Consider the following 18,588-nt stretch of genomic DNA (forward strand, 5'->3'; position numbering starts at 1 on the left):
GGAAACAAGATCCATACACAGCATCTCCAGACTCAAATACCACACGACAGTGTGATTTGAGTCTGGCTTATTAGCCAGGCTAACTTACAGCACCAATAGCCTTAAAAGTGCCCTTTAATGCCGATGGCCTAGTGGTTTAAGGCGCATACCACATATAGGCCTAGGCCCTTTTTTTTTAATGCTCTAGTTGATACTATTATTACAATATTATGTCTGTAGCTCCATGTATTGGAGATGAATTGAACATGGTGGACCCTCTTGTAAACAAGTGTAATGCTTAATTGGGTCGTCCACTCACAGTTAACAGTCTTTGTATTGAGTTTGTGCTTGAAATGTACTGTAATTCTGCAAACTGTTAATAAATATTTAAATCAATCAATCAATGGACATTATTTATCAGCATTCATCCAAACCTTAACGTCAATCTAAACACAAGACAAGTGATTTGTTCCAGTCCTTGTTAAAAGTGTTCACGGTCCGTGGGTCACGGCTGAACCTCTCGTATTTACGTTAGCTGAACCGCAGGCTGGCAAGCTAATTCACCAGTATGTGTTTTCATTAGGTCTCGGGGGCCGAGTAGAGCTCCCTCACTAACGTGGCTTGTGTGAACTCTGACCCACAGCTTTTAAAATGGAAAAACTGACTGGCAGAGAAAGAGGGTCAAGGCTCTGTCTGGAATGGGCCTGGAATTAAGGTAACAATTTAAGGAGGCATAACAGGTTATGTAACCTCCTCGCTAGCTAGACCCTAATGACTCCTGAGGCGCATCCAGGAATGTCCACCCTCTCAACAGATCCCTTTTTCATCAGCTTCTGTTTGTGGCAACACAGATCAGCTTTGGTATGATATAACCTTAAGCAAATCATGATGCCGTGCCGTGCACTCCATAACTGCAGAGCTGGGCAAGTGTCCAATCAGTAGCAATCTTTACATTAATCTTTACATGCCGCAGAGCCAGCCAGAAGAAATACTGTAGATAGCAATCAACTCTATCAAAGTTCTTTCTTTTCTTTTTTTCGTTCTTTCATTCCTATCCCTTCCAACACAAATACCGTTGTATTGGCACAAGAATGTAGACTACAACATTAAATCCTCATCATCCCTATTTAAGAAAATTATATTTCCCACCATTCTGATCCCAGTGGCTTATGTTCACCTTCAGTATAACTCGGTCCCTTTGCCTATTGCCAAGGGACCACATTTTTTGGATTAATCAATAATCGAGAAGCATGTTAGTTTTATATTTCTTAAATATTAACAAATTGATTAACCACTTCAGCATTATTTTTAACTCCATTCCATTGTTTTGTGCAATAATAGTGAAAATAGCAGATCAACAAGCTCAAAACTTGTTGCATGGTGGTGACACAATGTGAGCTTACAAATCGTCTCTATTTTTACATTTCTGTAATTATTTTAAACATTTCGCCTATGATGACATTCCCAACATGGGGATGGATTAAATTATCGATTATTTCGATTAACTGTTGCACCCCTGGTTGGATATCTCAGGACGTCAAACTTGTACCTAATTATGTTGTCTCTTCCCAGTACCATGTGTAAACTGAGGTCATGACCTCTGCCGCCACCAGATTCCCTATTGTGTGGAGTTTGGCCCTCAGCATGGGGGGACAGACAGACTTGCTGTTTTGCAGAATGAGTGGCTCTGTTTGTGTGGAGGCCCTCGAGCTCCATGCTTGGACTCTGGAGCCACAGACCATAACAAGTTGGAGACCCTATAGGAGGACCTATAGGCAGCAGGGTCACCTATAGCATAGGACAGGTCACTGTTTCCCTAGTCTCTCAGGACTTGGAAATAAAAACGTCTGGGTTTCCGAGGCTACTCCGATGGGTACCCAGATTTCTGTTTCCCAAACAGTGGGTCGGGACCCCATGTCACAGACATATTTTTATGGGTCCTGTATTTTTTTGGTTTGTTTCCTACATTCCTTTTCCATTATTATAATTTCTAAACATTTTCAAAAAACCTTCCCCAAAAAGCTAAAGTTTTAATTAATACCAAATGATATGATTTTTCTAAGTAATGTCTTGAATAAATAAAAGAAAAATCTAAGAAATACAATAAATTAGAAAAAGAAATGTTTAGGAAGTAGTGTAAAGCCGATCTACAATCTCACAATGCTGCGTGAAGCGTTTTGAGCTTGTAGATCTGCTATTTTGGGAACCACTGGTTCCCAAAGCTATAGTATGCATGGTGACACATTGACACATTTCCCAATTTGTGGCAATCGTGTTGTGACCTAGAATAGCTAATGGAGAGGAAAGTAGTTGAAGCACAATTGTAGCCTACTGCACCTGGCTGTAATATATGCCTATTCCATAGGTATAAATTACTACTGTAGATCAGTTATTTTTGTCAAGCGACACCATTGTACTACTAGCCTACAGAATTAGGCTTATAAATCACTATAGGGTTCTTCCCAAAAGGCATCTTTAAGAACCAATGACTGCCATAGGCACTATATGAGGGGCTAAAAATGTAAACATGCACTCTGGAGCTCTGAAACCAATTAAAACCGTCCCTGTGTAGGCCTACTACAACAACTACACATTCTACACAAACACTCCCCTCAATAAGATACAAAGGTGCAGTTCAGCCCCCATGGGCATGTATGTAGTGTATGTAGGAGAGAGACAAGCCTAGCCTAGCACAGCCATGCCCAAATTATCATGCTCAACAACAACAAACTATATGCTTTGTTTATGTGCGTGTGTGGCACACTTCAATCTTCCATTGTCAAATGAGAATATTATTTTTGGGAGCTGTGGTTTGAATATAGGGTGGTTTAGAACTTAGAAGTAGGCTATGGGGCTATTAAGCTAAGGGTAATAATTAGGGGTAAGCATTTAGTAGTTAGGGTCATGGTAGGCTTTAGGACTGTAAAGACCATGGGATGTTTTCACAAGTATAGTTATTTAGTTGGAGAGAGAGAGAGAGAGAGAGAGAGAGAGAGAGAGAGAGAGAGAGAGAGAGATTAGTGTCTTGTTATAACTGCCTATCCATTATTTTATTTATATCTTAAAAGTAGGTTAGGCTACAAAATACACACCAGCAGCAGCGTGAAACATGATAGAGTGGCTCCTGCCGCCGGTGATGGCTCATCTCTCCTGTCTGTCTGTCTTGTGTCATGATGGATGCACCGAGGCTATGATGGATGTGGGTCTCTTTCTCTGTCAGACTACACTTACCATTGGCTTCCAGGACTGAGCGTCACTGAAGAGGGCTGGCCCTGAGAAGCAGTTTATCGTGAGGAATGTATAGTAGCATTCAAACCAAACTCAACGCACCGTCTCTCAGCTGCGTGTGTATGCTACAGGCGACAAATGCCATTGTTTTTGCAATGACCTGATCATCTCTTTACTTGGATTATATCGTTTTCGTGATTCGAGACAGTTGTTGCAGAGCTGCAATTTTTTTGTTTTAAGTTCATGCAAGTATTTACTTGGCGGATCCTAAACTCGACATACTTTTTTGTGTGTGTAAAAGAAAGTTATTTTTGCTTCAACCAGACAGACTACAATGCCAGATTCAACAAGGATGAATAAGAACGGAATGGTGACAAAAATCCACACGCGAATACGGACCGACGTACCTTTCACTGCGAATTACGAGTTAGTTGGCAGAGAATTGGGCAGGTGAGTTTGCTGCTTGAATCATGGTTAATATTTAACAATGATGATGGACTTTGTCCAACGAATGAAAAACGGCCCGGTGTTCCACGGTTTGACAGTTGACACAGTTGTTTGACAAGTTTGTAACTCCTGTCATATATTACAATTATTGTGGTTTCTTTCCGCATTGTGCACATAAGATTAAGAAAAGCGCCTCTTTGGGTCCAAACTATGCCCCGCGGACGCGTTGTGAGCTGCGAGCAGTGCGGTTGATATGGGCTGAGTGAGATGACTTGTCTTGATTCTTGAATAGTATCCTGTCTGACTCTGAATGATGTCACTCGTCGATTTTATGGACAGGTCCCGCACGCAATTTTCATTAAATAAGTCATGTTTTGAACGCACCAAAATATCACGAATATTACGAATACGTTAGTGTTGCAGTTTGCAATAGTTTTTAAATGATAGGTATGCCTCAATTCCGTCTTATTTTTTTTCAGCCCTCTCTTCACAATCTTATTTATTTTAATTTGGGACATAAACATAAATACAATTTAGGCCTACTGTAATCTTAACGATTGTCGCCAGTCAGGTAAACCTGCCATTTCTGCCAATCATGTCTCCTCCTTCTGCCTCCTAGTCCTGTCCCATGGATAGACTGGGAGGCAATGTCAATTAACATAAGCCACCCCCTCCCCTTCCCCCCCCAGACATCCTAATGCTTTACATGTAATACATTCAAATACATGTATTGTATTTGAAAATTTTGAATCCACATTCTGACTTTCACATTCCAAGGGTGCTGAATTGGGGGTTCCCAGAGTCCCAAAAGTAATTTTCCACACAATGAGTCCAACAACGTTCAGTGATGATGATAAATAAGTCATCACTGCATACTTCTTGTCAACAGCTGGTATTGTGTGAATATCCTGCGACTGCGTCCATCCATATAACTCCAGTTTTCGCAGGAAGTTTGCTTGTGTTCCTGTATTTCCCCCAAAGTGTGGAAGAGGCTAAATAAAGAGGTGCATGTGTGCCAGTTGGTAGCACTAGCAGCCAGATTTCCTTGTCAGACACCATGGGACATCCCGGGACAGCAGCCAGGGTTTGGGGAGTTGGCAGAGAGCTGGATGTGCAGAGTATGCTGTATTGTAGTCAGTGTTGGAAGAAGTACTTAAGTAAAAGTATCAATTCTGCAATGTAGAAACCCTCAAATTCAAAATAGTAAAGTAAAAGTATGAACGTATTGGTATGAAAATGTACCAAAGGTAGAAAGTCATTATGCAGAATGGCCTGTTTTACAAGTTATCAATGCATACAAATCTTTTGAAAATAGCAGATCTGTATTTGCCTCTGAGATATACTCCAGTAAAGTGAAGTCATTATGCAGAATGGCCTGTTTTACAAGTTATCAATGCATACAAATCTTTTGAAAATAGCAGATCTGTATTTGCCTCTGAGATATACTCCAGTAAAGTGAAAATACCTCAATTGTACATAAGTACAGTACTTAAGTAAATGTACTTATAGGTACTTTACACCACTAGCTGTGTAGCAGGCTCTATACACCCCCCATCCCTCGGCTCCCTCCATCCTCTTCACAGTAGTGTGTGTGTGTGTGTGTGTGTGTGTGTGTGTGTGTGTGTGTGTGTGTGTGTGTGTGTGTGTGTGTGTGTGTGTGTGTGTGTGTGTGTGTGTGTGTGTGTGTGTGTGTGTGTGTGTGTGTGTGTGTGTGTGTGTGTGTGTGTGTGTGTGTGTGTGTGTGTGTGTGTGTGTGTGTGTGTGTGTGTGTGTGTGTGTGTGTGTGTGTGAATATACGCAAGTCACTCTGTCTTTGAGGAAGACAGAACGCACTGTCACTGGACAGGGAAACCAATTTCCACCACTGCAGTTTGTGGGGGGGGGGGGGGGGGGGGTTTGCAGTCATATTTGATGAGACACCAATTACAGACACGTAACCGAGACTGACAAGCAAATTAGGTGTGTGATCTTCATACGTGTACCTATGTGGACTCAATGCAGGATGTTTGAGAAAGCACTTATTAGTGGTAGTCTGAGTTTGGGCTGAGAGTAGAGCTAAAGGAGAACCGTGTGTTCTTTAACGGCAAACTTAAAATAGCATATTCCCACGTGCCAAACATTGAATTAAAGCAACTTTCGATTTTATGACGTATATACACAGGAGAAATTGTTGCTGCTTCTGCCAGTTGTAAGGTGTGAATGCTGCATCCCTCTCCTCAAGAAGGCTGTGTTTAGTAACCCTTGACCTGTTGTTAGCCTTTGAAAGGCCTCCTGTTGTTCCTTGCTCCCAGCAGCCTCCTGCTGCTTCTTGCAGCGGCGGTGTCTTTTCAGTCCGTATGCCGTCCCTCAGCGAGTGCCTCTGAACTTGGCAAATGGCAGAAATTGAAGAAAGCCTCTTGACAGAGTTTTTGCCTTTTCATTTTGTGCAATGAGTCTTCGCCGTTCTCTTTGGAGACTGTGAGAATGCAGTGAGAGACGGAACAAGCCTCATAGACTCAGATCTGAGATCCCCTTGTGCCAGCCAACAGAACCGGACTTTGGCCACACAATAGTAGCTGAGATTTGGACCACAACAACAGAGGTCCTAGAGAGTAAAGCTCTGTGGGAAAATGACCACCATCATGACCAAGTGCTATGAGCTTGCTTTCATATTCTGCACGGCTCACATCTTAGATTGAATGGTGCAAATATAAACTCATCACTGTTTAAAGGAAACACTTTTATTCAGTGCCCTTTGTTTGCCATACACACTTTTTAAAAATCTTGTACATTTAATTAGCGCTGCTTTTGAAGTCTGTAACATAAATCTAAATGTTGCAGTCATGGATGTCTTTTGACTTGACAGATACCAAATGGACATAGTAGTCAGCGGGGTTACGATCTCCCTTCTAAAGCTGGGGGTTCTTTCAAGGCTCCACTCGGGCTGTAGCGCCAGTGACCCCCTGCCTGGCCCGTCCAGCTCTGCAGACTGGTCAGGTGGGTGGTCCTCCTGGGCTAGGGGGCTGCTGTGTTGGCCGACCGGTCAGCCTGCCCAGGCTTTTGTCTGCCGGCCAACCTAAAAGAGAAGCAGGGCCTTGCCAAGGGTCTGGGTGGAGGCATTGGGAGAATTCCATTTGTCCCCCGCTGCTGTCAAATGTAAGAATGGGGAAGTGGACAAGGCCTCATTATCAGCGTGGGAGGCACAGCTGGCGATTGTGGAGTGCTAGACAGAGAAAGACGATTCTACACACATCGGACATCCTGCCCACACCCTCGGCTGACCCTCGGCACCTCCTGTGAATCCATCAACGTACAACATGCATATGCAGCCGAAAAATAGCTGAATGCGATGACATTTATGAGATTGTAGAACGGTAGTTGTAGTTGATCTATTGTTCTCTCTTTCAGGGAGTGGGGGGCATCTTACAAGTCCAGCTGTTGCATCTTGTGTCTTTTGTGCTTGACCTATGGAATAGTATTATCGGGTCCCTGCCCACCGTTCAGAAACTCTACCCCCAACTGTCAGTCTTATCTGCTGCATGTCAGGCTATCCTGAAGGCCAGAGGAAGAGGAGAGAGTAGACGATAATCTCTCTCTTGATTGTCAAATGACATAAGAAACTACTACAGCAGCGTTCACCACCTCATATATGATTTTATTGCTTTAACCCCATCTACTCCACTTGTGGTCAATGATCACACAGAGATCTTTCATAAGAACCTTGCGTGGTAATCTTTTTCATGACCATGCACTTTACCTGTTCTTATAAGAATACAATTTTAATCGTAGTTATTTGATGCATTACTGACTGTTTGGATGTGGAAGACGACGGTCTCCGACCAAACATATTTGAGAAGCCAGCAATGTGGTTATGATTATTCCATCTCATCCTCACCAATCTGTCTCCCCCCTCCCTCCCCCCTCCTCTTCGCCAGGGGAAAGTTTGCGGTGGTGAAGAAGTGCATGGAGAAGTCAACGGGGCAGGAACATGCCGCCAAGTTTCTTCGAAAGCGGCGCAAGGGCGAGGACTGCCGCGCGGACATCCTAAACGAGATCGCTGTCCTGGAATCAGCCAAGGCAAATCCCTACGTGGTGGCACTGCACGAGGTCTACGAAACCAACACTGAGATCATCCTGGTTCTGGAGTGGTAAGACAAACAAACATATATACAGTACACAGCACTCAGTATTACAGTACAGTACAATCCTCTGTATCAATTGAACTCTGAGAGCGTCCATTTCAGTTCACATTCCACTGACTTACATTGAGCTGAGTTTTTTTAATGTTAAAGGACATAACTGATAATAAATATCCATCACAGTTTTTACTTTTTTGTCCACTTGTCTCTCCGGGGTCCGTACGGTTTTCCGACTAGTCATTGGTCCGACATGCAGAAAACGACCGGATTAAGGTTGGCGAACATGCGTTAAGGTTGGCGAACATATACTATACCCCTCTTCTATGCTGAATAAAAAAACTTTAAACTTAATTTAAAAAAATAAAAAAAAAGGTTGGCGAACACGCGCTGCTCCGTGCTTGCGGTTATGGTTAGGTTAGGGTTTGAGGTAGGTTGTCGGACCAATGACTGGTCGGAACTTAGTGCTGCACCCGTCTCTCCATCTATGTTTTTGTTCAGATGCACCAAACTATTACAGTCTTTAACATTGGTGAATTTGGGCAATAATTATCTTAAAGACATTAAACGTTATTTTACTCGAGCATGTGCTGCCGCAGTGTATTGTTGCCAGGAAAACTGGGATGAAATGATAAGGTTCATAATCAAGTGGGGGAAATGAGAAACCATGTATGTGTCACACAGTGGAAACTTTCCATCGCTGCAGGTTTTCTTGGGTGTACGTGCACAAGCTCTGATTGAACCAAACTGCCTTACTCAGAACTCTCCAAAGTCAGAGATTGCTGCCTAATAGGGACTTTTGTGAAGTTAGCTTGGTTGAGAAGAACCACAGGTTTGATCTTACGTAGGCAGGAGGATGCAGAGTGACGGGAACGTTAGTTCTGGGTTTTTGTTTTGAGAAGTGTCAGACTAGATAGAATCTAGCTTCTCCTCAACACTGAGACTTCCTGTCGACAAGTTAAATATGTTTTCACTGAGGGCACAGCTCAATGTTACCTCTGCAACAAATACAAGTGTCAATGAAAAACGTGCGCGCGCGCGCGCGCGCGCGCGCGCACACACACACACACACACACACACACACGCATATATATGCGCATGAACGCTATTACCTTATAAGGAGATTCTTTCTCCCCTGTGGTTAGAGGATATGCTAATCTTAACCACAACACTTCTAATTCTCGTAAGTGACGAACTCTAAGTGACTGTCAGAAACTTGCCATTTAAATACGAATGTAGAGCAACCGGATGCTGCTTACTTTGCACAGCAACGTTTTTGGTAATATTGTGAAACGGCAGCTGGTGTGGTGCGAATACCATAAACCTCTTTACTTTGCTATTCAAATTCATTTATTGCAAAACAAAATTTGAAGGGAAAGGGGAGGTGGAACAATATGTTGTCATATCAAGTCAAGATGAATTCAAATCAAATCAGAATGCAGGTATCTCTGTCTGCCTAATAAGCACAAATGGGCTCAATCTCACTAATTATGGATGACACTATGGATAAGGATCAATGCTGAAAAAAAAATGTTTCACCCACCATTATCTTCAACAGAGGCTGTTTACTATAATACTCCTTGTATGTCAAGGAAGGCTCGCTAATACACACTTACACAGGTGCTTTGGGTTAGTGGTTACCAGTGGAATCCTAGCCACAGTCTGACCGATCGGGAGTTCAGGGTGCTTCACTGTGCTTGTCTGGTCTGGTGGTGGTGGTGCGTCACATGACACTATCCACATCTTCCATGACTTTGCTAATGAGATTTTAATTAGGATTTTGGTTAGTTAGCATCTTAAAACTTAAATGACCTCTAGTATCATTATAGACAGTTAGTTGGTACCGAGCAATTACGCCAAAAGACCCCGTCTGTCCTCCTCTGACCCGGCTGCCCATGATTCCCATGAACTGCCCGCTACACAGAGAGGGGCAGCCAGGCAGGAAGCTCCCTCTTCCCCAGTTTCACCCTGTCATCCCCATCGCAGACTTGGAATGCTCCCGCAGAACAAAGGCTTCTCTATGGGGGTTGATGTGTGTGTGTGTGTGTGTGTGTGTGTGTGTGTGTGGGGGGGGGGGGGGTCTGTGTTTGACCTCTGACTGAAGTGTGAAAGAGGAAGTAGCACCACAGTTCACCCCTGCATGCCTGCAGAGAAAACAGAGCAGTAGGTCAACTAGCCCAACGAGTTGCACTGGGAATACTTCATTTCATCAAGCAGTTCGCACGACAATTTATACCTTTTTTGTCTAATATTATACACAAGAAGAGCTCGATTGGGGCGCCTGGTAGCCTAGTGGTCCAGGCGCATGCCACACATAGGCTCTGGCCTGACAGCGCGTTGGGTGTTCGAGTCCCGTTCATGACGACCTTTGCTGCATGTCTCCTCTATTCTCTCTCCCTCTTTCCTGTCAATGTTCACTTGAAACTATCAATAAAGGCAGAAAAGCCAAAAATAAGAGCTCGATTATTATATTATATAATTTGAGATCATCCAACCACTGCTTTTTGTAAATTACACACGTTTGTTCTCTTTGTGTTGTGTAGTTGCACGTGTATTTAAAACCCACAGCTACAATAGAGGGTATGCGTGTGACATAATCATCATACCTGGAAGTTATGCGGGAGGCATATTGTCAAAAACTACTTTCTGGCCTTGACAGTCCATACATCCAAACAGATTGCATTAAACAACGTTAAATGACATTAAACTCGATTTTCCACTCACTTTATGCATGCACATACCCTGTATTACTGCAAGACGCTTGGCTGTCGAAGAGCTTCATCTACCAACCAAGCTGACCTCAGTGTGGGTTTTAATGACTGCAGACCAGTAGGACCATTTTCCATTTCCTGTGGGTTGTAATGTTAAGCAGTAAAGAGTCGAGGGGCCTCAAAAGCAGCACACTGGCATAACGTGTGCAAACATGACTCACACACACACACTCATCGCTCGCACGGCCACAACCACATCCCTGGTAATGTCAAAGAAATAGAAGTGAGAACCTGAATTCTCATCATCTCTGCGAGTGTAGCTGCAGTCCATCTAAGCACCACAGAAACCCCTACATAATAACTAGTCAGAGAAAGGGCCACTGTGACGGCAAAATGAACCTGCATCAGAGAGATGTGGAACCAATTGGACCCAAGCCCCCAGAGCGGCTGGCCAACGTTGAGGCCACCCCACTCTACTGGACAAAGCTGGAACTGCAGGCGAGCGGTGCATGTAGCACAAGTAAACCCCCTGTAGCTGGGGTTTAACATGGAGCGCTCATTAGCACTTCCGCATCTGGTGTCCAAAACTCCAAATGCGGAAGTGCATCGAGAAAATGCAGAAGTAGAGTGTTCTTCCGGGTCCTTCAAACGCCACTGAGCAATTTCCATTGAAATGAAAAGTGGGGGTGGGGCAGTCCACCCTAGTCTATTTTATATATAATTCTATGATTGGACCTAATATAATTTCCAATAGTTTAGTTTCATGTAGGTCTGAGGACCTATAGGTGATGGAAAGGTGATTAAACCCGGGCCTTCATCTGACTGTAGCATAAAGTTACTGTAGATCATGTTGCCACTATTTACGTCTAGACGTTCTTATTCAACCGTACCAATATAATTGACTCCCTGTTATCAGATGATACGAGGTGCATATACACGTGAAAACAGACCTCTCAGGCAAGATGTATTTGAACTCAATAACCTTGAGTAAATAAGCAGATAAAGAGCAGATGACGTCCCAAATCCTTTACGAAGCCTGGGAACTAAGGCCAGAATCACAGATTGCGTAGCCAGCCAAGGCCAGCTCTGAATCGCTGACATGGATCTAAAAGCTACAGCCTATGTTTATGAAAATGCTATCACTTAAACTCTCGGTTGATCTGGCACCATACATTTTTCCATGGCTCTCTACTTTGCGTAATTCCAACAGTAATTCTGTTGAGCATAATCGGATCTTTTTGAGTTCCTTCTCATTCTCCCAAAAATGCCTTTCTTTATTTGATTTATTTCTTAATGAATTCCTTATTTTTCACTCCCTACCCTTTATATTTCTTATCTTGTCGTTTTTTTCTTTCCTTTATTTCTTTACCAAAGTACAAAAAGTCATTATGTCAGAGCAGTACTGAACTCACTAATTGCATAATGTAATGTCCAAAGATCAAAGTCAGCCAACGGCGTGCTTTTATCTGACATCAGTGACCACCCACATTGTCCTCAAGAAGACATCTTTAAACTCTCACTTACATAATTAAGAGGGTAAATTTAGTACTATAAACTACTAGGCTACTCTTAATCAGAGCTGATGGCTTTTCTGGTCCTCCTCTCAACTCTTAACTTGGCTGTAATGTGGTTAGTTAGTGTGATATTCATCCGGGGGAGAATGTCCACTTAAACATTGAAGTAGTGAGTGAGGCCATTAACTCTATTGAGGGAGAAGAGAGACAATGTTTAGACGCCTAGAGATGTATCAAGTGTTTGGCTGGGATATCTTCAGCCTGTTGAACTTACACGTATAAGTTCTTAAAACTATGCATTTAGCCTCTTCTGCTGCAGTTTAACCACTTACAAGTTACAACCTGGCATCCCTATTTTGGGCATGTCATTATAGATGAAAACACCCTGGTAAGATTTAGTTTGAATGGGCATATTGACTGATTAATATGATAACTAACGGCCAACACATGGAATGGCTCAGTGACTGCACTGAGTAGCCTTACAGTATACTGCATGCTCCCCTCCCCAATGCTCAGTTTTCAACATTCATATAAAAGATATGCTTCAAAGCACATTCATGTGTGTCTCATTTCCTGTTCCCAAATCTCAGCACCAGGCCCTCCTTGTATTCGCTGTATGTACATTTGCGATTTTGCGCCAGTGCAGGGATATTTGTTGGAGCCCTCCTGTGCTCCTAAACGCCTCAGTAAGTGGGGTGGGTGGTATGGCTGTTATTTTCACAGCTGAGGACGGTAAAGAGTGCAGGCAGGGGTGCGAGGCTATAACGAGGGATTGTGTAGTGATAGTTATGTAACAATATAATGTGCCAGGGCTGGGTCACAGAATTTCCTCTGAAGATAGAGAAAGCATGTGTGTGCCATGATTGCCATCTAAATCCCTCACACATGGTTATGCTTTTTGGAGCTAACCTGTCAGCTTTAGGTACTGATGTGATTGTGGAGCATCCGACGTAAATCCACCATGTCTCCAGTTCATTGAACATTGTTACACAAGCACACTGATTTTCACAACAATGAGAAGTCAACTTGATTTTTATAATTAGCTTTACTAAAAAGTGTTGCCAAAGACCGGGATAATCCCTAATCACTAACCTGGGGCCTGCTCAGGTGTTGGTAATCCAAGATCAATTGGGAGCGTCCCAGACTGGGATTTATACCTCCAGCTAATTATAATTCCCTTCTGCATCCACTGGAGTTTGGGGTCTATTCCAGGACAGGAGCTGTGTTTTTCTTTTAAATATATTGTAGGTATATTTGCCTTCTGGGTTCGTTTTGTTTTGTTTTGTTCTGTTATCTGATCAGGGTTGTTATCTGGAGCTTGTGCAAGCTGGTATGACCCCCTCATATCTGCTCTCATAAACCTGGGGTCAGGGAGCCCTGACGATGATAGGTGTGGTACCCAATGGCTCTCTGATTTATGTAGAAATGACATGCTGTGTGTGTGGGTTTGAATGGACTTTTTTTCTCCCAGCCAAAGTACACTAATGGGGTGGTTTGGGGGGCGCCGGCAGGCGGTGTGGTAAATTATGTAATTTCATTTTTTTAACGAGGTTGACATAGGGCTAGAAAGTAGATTGTACTACAACGGAATAGGTTGGAATTTGCCATTGTCATCCTGATTGTGCGATGAATGTGGATCGAGGGGAAGGGCGTACTCTCACTATTCATGGTACAATTTATTATGAGAAGTAAAAATTGAATAAGCTGAAGTGAAAGTGAGCCAAGTTAAACGCCATCGAGGTGGAGTTTGTCCATGAAGTTCTTTTTTTACTCGACTTATCCTCATTTTTGTTTTGGCCTTTCCTTCCTCTGCTCTGTTCAGTGCTGCGGGTGGAGAGATCTTCAACCAGTGTGTTGCTGAAAGCGACGAGGCCTTCACCGAGATGGATGTGATCAGGCTGGTCAGACAGATCCTAACTGGTGTGGCCTGCCTACATCGCTCCAATGTGGTCCATCTAGATCTAAAAGTATGTACAATTCACTACGGGGTGGGGCCATGACAGGGGCATTCTGTCGTCTACACAGTGGCAAGACTATCTTACTTTACAAATATATCATCACCCTGTAATGTCAACAAAGCTCAGAATGTAACAACCCTGACTGGGGTAAATATTTCGGATCCATTTTCCACATTATACCTTAACCCCCCCCCCCCCCCCCCCCCCCCCCCCCGTATATTTGTCTTTGCCAAGTCACCACCAGATTAATCCAGTGTCTCTGGTTTCCTTGTGCTATTAGATTAGGTCTCCTGTGTAAAATAAAGTTGTATCTGAATGGGACTTTCAGGACAAATAAAAGGCTAATTCAACAATAACATATTTAGGAGAGTAAGAACAAATTTGTCAATGTGGACAATTTTGCAATGGTACCGTCTACATGATAAAGAAGGTGCGCTACTCTTAATCGTGTGAATGTACTTTCCAGCCACTCCTAGATGAAGTGTACACATTTTCATGTAGGGGTCATTAATTATTTGGGATGTACATATTAGTGGATGATCTTGGCTTAGAAAAAACTGCTAGATTTTGATAGACTGAGCCAGATTAAATCCTCTTGGTTTCCACGTGGTATCGTCCAGATTGTTTTGCCAATTCCGATCATCTGGAATTAATGCAGATCTCAGGTGCGGGTGGGTGGCTCTGTCCAAACTGAATTATTACTGGAGATTGTGTGACCTCCGTCTAATCGGCTTTTTGTCTCTGTCATCTCCAGCCCCAGAACATCCTGCTGACCAGTGCCAGACCCCTGGGGGACATCCGCATCGTGGACTTTGGCCTGTCCAGACGCATGGACAACGTCACGGAAGTCAGGGAGATCCTGGGTACCCCAGAGTATGTGGGTGAGTCGAGCATGCAGCTCTTCTGTGCCACATGATAACCGTTTTATATCCGTGCAGTGTCTGTTATGGTGTTTTATGAAGACTAATTGGAGCATGTGTTCCTGTTAACAGCCCCTGAGATTCTGAACTATGAACCCATCAGCACTTCAACAGACATGTGGTGAGTTGTACAATTTAACAGGATTACTTCACTGTTTTGTGTGTGCTCTGTCAATCTGTATTAGACTGTATGTGACTTCAATTCACACTGTGTGTGTGCGTGCGTGCAATAGTTTTTGTTCTGAAGGTTATGTGCTTTCATTTTTGTTTGCCTTAAAAGACATGGTGATGACATGTAAGCGATCACGCAGCACGTTTACATGTAACTATTTGTCACCAAACAAAAAGAAAGGGTAAATACAGTGTCCTGCCAACTAACACTGTTAATTGCATACATTTATGTGTATGTTTTCTTGTCAAAGTAAATCTTAATTCTTCATCAAGCTCCATGTAAAGAGCGGACCCCATGTGAGGCATTCTCTACCCCACTCCCCATTATTGTTGTATTATTATTATATATAATTATTTTCTGCATGGGGCTTCTCTTTCACCGCCGGTATGGTTAATCATTAGCTAAGAATGTGAAAGTGGAATGCAACCTTGTAGAATTACCCTCTGCTGTCGCAGAGCAGCCTCCAGAGTAGAAACGTTGTTTTTGGCCCTGACTCAATATCCTTCTCTCCGTCTCGCCCTGTTTATCGCTTAGGAGTATCGGGGTCCTGACCTACGTCATGCTGACCGGTGAGTCTCCTTTCCTGGGGGAGGACAAGCAGGAGACATTCCTCAACATCTCCCAGGTCAACATCGACTACTCGCAGGACACCTTTGAGGGCGTCTCCTCTCTGGCCGTCGACTTCATCAGATCCCTGCTCGTCAAGGACCCCAGGTGAGGGTCTAGCACCGCTTCCTGAATTACTGCATTTATGTGTCGAAGGATGTGACTCAAGTTCGTAACACATCCTGATATGTGAGTGAGTGTGTGTGTGTGTGGTAATTGTTTGACGTCATTTATACGAGGCATGCTTCCTTTTTGTAAAAGAAATCCAGTCATAATAGTCACGGTAGACATATCTTTTCAGGCCCAACACTCTTTCTGCTGAAATGTCTCTAAAATAGTCACCACAACGCATTCTTCCTGCCTGGTGAAGGTTTCCACTCTCTGGGGAAAGCATTGGCCTGTCTATCGACACTTCTCCCAGACCCTTTTTACGTCACGGCTGTCACTATTTGATAAAGTGCTCCGGCACAGGAGCCCTTAATTTGTCACCACAATGTGTCAGTGAAAAGTAGCAGCCGCGTCTCTCTCTGATTCAATGCCATAATCTCCAGTTGGTGTAGTTTAATTGCAGCAAATTAGCGGTGGGCTTGGGGGTTGTAAGGGGGAGTAAAAATGGAAAATTCCTGAGTGGGTGACTAATTCTACAAGGGAGGGAATTTATTTTAGAACATTTGAAGTTTTTCTTTTCTTCTTTTTTTGCCAAACGGAAAAAATGTTGAAAAGGAATAGTGGATAGCATGTGAGTGAAGGGCACCACTGGGTGACTTGAAAGATACCGACAATGTAACCGGTTTTGTAAACTATTTGGGCATTTCCACTCACCCACTGTTGTTTTGTTGTGTACAGGAAAAGAGCCACGGCAGAAGAATGCCTCAACCACCCGTGGCTGAGCTCACACACCCACACCCACATCCACACCTCCACTGCCTCCTCCATTGACGAGCCAGAGACGAGCCAATCGGAATCTGAGCCAGAGAGTCCCGCGCCGTCCCCCGAGCTGGACATAATTGGCTCGTACCTCACGTTCCCGGGCCAGGGCGAGCTGAAGACGGGGTTCAACACATTCTCCTTCAGCGAAGCCCAGTTCCCTACCCGGACTGACATCCAGCACGGTCTCATCTGCTGAGCCACGTGACTGACTCTCAGACTCTCTGAGAGTGTCTAAACGAACTTACCCACGATCGTGGCCGCTGAGACCCATTGGGGCTGACGCATTCAGATTTCAGAGCCATGCTATAGCTATATCTGTGTGGGATGCTGTACACGCGCTGTTTGCTGCTGCTGCTGCTAATGCTGTAACAGACAAGAGGTCTGAAAGCTAATCTGTGTGTCTATTGACACGTGCGGGTGTGAATGTGTCTGTGTGAATGACGCATGCTGCTCCTGCTGATGATGGGTGTAATTATGTGGGCAGGCAGCGGGACGAAGCCCTGTCTTGATAGCAGTGCTGGCGGAACGTTTGTTGGTCCACAAGAGCAGAGGTTGCACTCAGGCACCAGAACTGAACTCTTCTGTGAGCCGCCCGGGTGTACCAACCTGCCAAAAGGAAAGCACTGGCTCCTGGTGCCTACAGGAAGATAATTTATAGGCAGAAATTCAAAGGAGGGTGGCTGGTTTCTTCCAGGGGAAATAACATCACTCATGCTCATCGGCAACACAACGCTCAACCCGAAGACTGATCCAGACGTGCCTTCCATGATGCGCTTTGTTGATGAAGGAAGTAAGGTTTGACGATGACGATGAAGATGATGATCCTAAACTCCATGGCATAAATATTCCACCATCTGTTTATTTATTTATTTTTGTTTTGTTTTTGTCATTTCAGCTCCTTTACAAAGCCCCATCCCTGCCCAATGTTAACACATATACTATAATTATTTCGTAGGACAATCTTGAGCACTTTCAGTTCATCATTAGACTCCATGTAATGGTGAAAAGTGAAATTATTTGTACACAATTCTCCACCAACAGTTACCATAGCCATACTCCTCTTCATTAAGTGCCACTTTATTGACCACACATTTGATGTTTCAGTTTGGGGTTTTTAATTTAAAATGTCTTGATGTCAATAATTACTATTGCACGAGTTGCACAACCTTTCTCATTACATGGTTGCCATTTTCAATCTATGGATTTAATTATCTGTCAACTGAAGAATTCTTCACTCTCTGTGAAGAGCTCAAATAGATGGGTTTGCCTTCAGATGGATGTTGGGGAGAAGAAAATCTATTCGTAAGAATCTATCCAAACGAAAGTACTGAAATGTATATATTGTGTGTTAAGATTAATCTGTAAAATATTGTTTGCTAAAAACTTTGAGCATTGTATGATAAAACGTGATTTTGTACCTTTTACTTGTGAAACCCATTCCTGGTCTCTGTTCATAAATTTCAGGCAGGTTTGCACTTGTCCTTCTGGACTTTACATTATTATGAGTAATATTGATGGCATGAATTGCGAAATGTATCAAAGACAAATAAATGTTCATTTTTATCCCACTTGTTTGTATTTGTTATTTCCCCCTAAGAACAGTAACAGATTTTATGCCTGCCAGCATTAAAACCTGACCTTAAGATAGTTGACACACAAGGTTACTTATTAAGTGAACAATGTCATAGTGTCACAGAACTGGTTGGGAAAGTACTCTAATTTGAGCTGATAACCACATTGCAATCAGAGAGGCTAAATAGATAGACCTTACTGATCCCGTGAGGGAAAATCGGTTATATAACACAAGAGCGCTAGGATCTCAGAAAACGTGTGATGTAAAAATCACACCCGTGTGAAGTGAGGAACGCCCTTATTCTCATACATCATCATGACGTAAAATAGTGCTCAGACACTATGACGTAAAATTTTCCATTCATTGTATGTCAATGGGAATTTAATGTTTATACATAATAAAAAGGTTTGGCCATGTATGAACTATTAATTTGTA

At 43.3% G+C, this 18,588-nt stretch overlaps 1 protein-coding gene across 1 annotated transcript; it reads left to right on the plus strand.

Annotated features, from left to right (window-relative positions):
- The first annotated feature begins 3,315 nt into the window (after positions 1-3,315).
- On the plus strand, positions 3,316-18,148 carry stk17al (serine/threonine kinase 17a like). Its single transcript, XM_079521466.1, has 7 exons — positions 3,316-3,657; positions 7,569-7,781; positions 13,817-13,961; positions 14,707-14,833; positions 14,945-14,993; positions 15,579-15,758; positions 16,497-18,148. Exons 1-7 carry the CDS (start codon positions 3,542-3,544, stop codon positions 16,774-16,776), a joined length of 1,110 nt encoding a protein of 369 aa, XP_079377592.1. The 5' UTR covers positions 3,316-3,541; the 3' UTR covers positions 16,777-18,148.
- The last annotated feature ends 440 nt before the right edge of the window (positions 18,149-18,588 follow it).

This window comes from Electrona antarctica (assembly GCF_951216825.1).
Source record: "Electrona antarctica genome assembly, chromosome: 14".
Classification (NCBI taxonomy): Eukaryota; Metazoa; Chordata; class Actinopteri; order Myctophiformes; family Myctophidae; genus Electrona; species Electrona antarctica.

Coding starts and splice junctions, on each gene's coding strand:
- stk17al (XM_079521466.1), top strand. CDS start 3,542: ATGCCAGATTCAACAAGGATGAATAAGAACGGAATGGTGACAAAAATC. Junction 3,658..7,568: donor GTTGGCAGAGAATTGGGCAG/GTGAGTTTGCTG, acceptor CCTCTTCGCCAG/GGGAAAGTTTGCGGTGGTGA. Junction 7,782..13,816: donor ATCATCCTGGTTCTGGAGTG/GTAAGACAAACA, acceptor TGCTCTGTTCAG/TGCTGCGGGTGGAGAGATCT.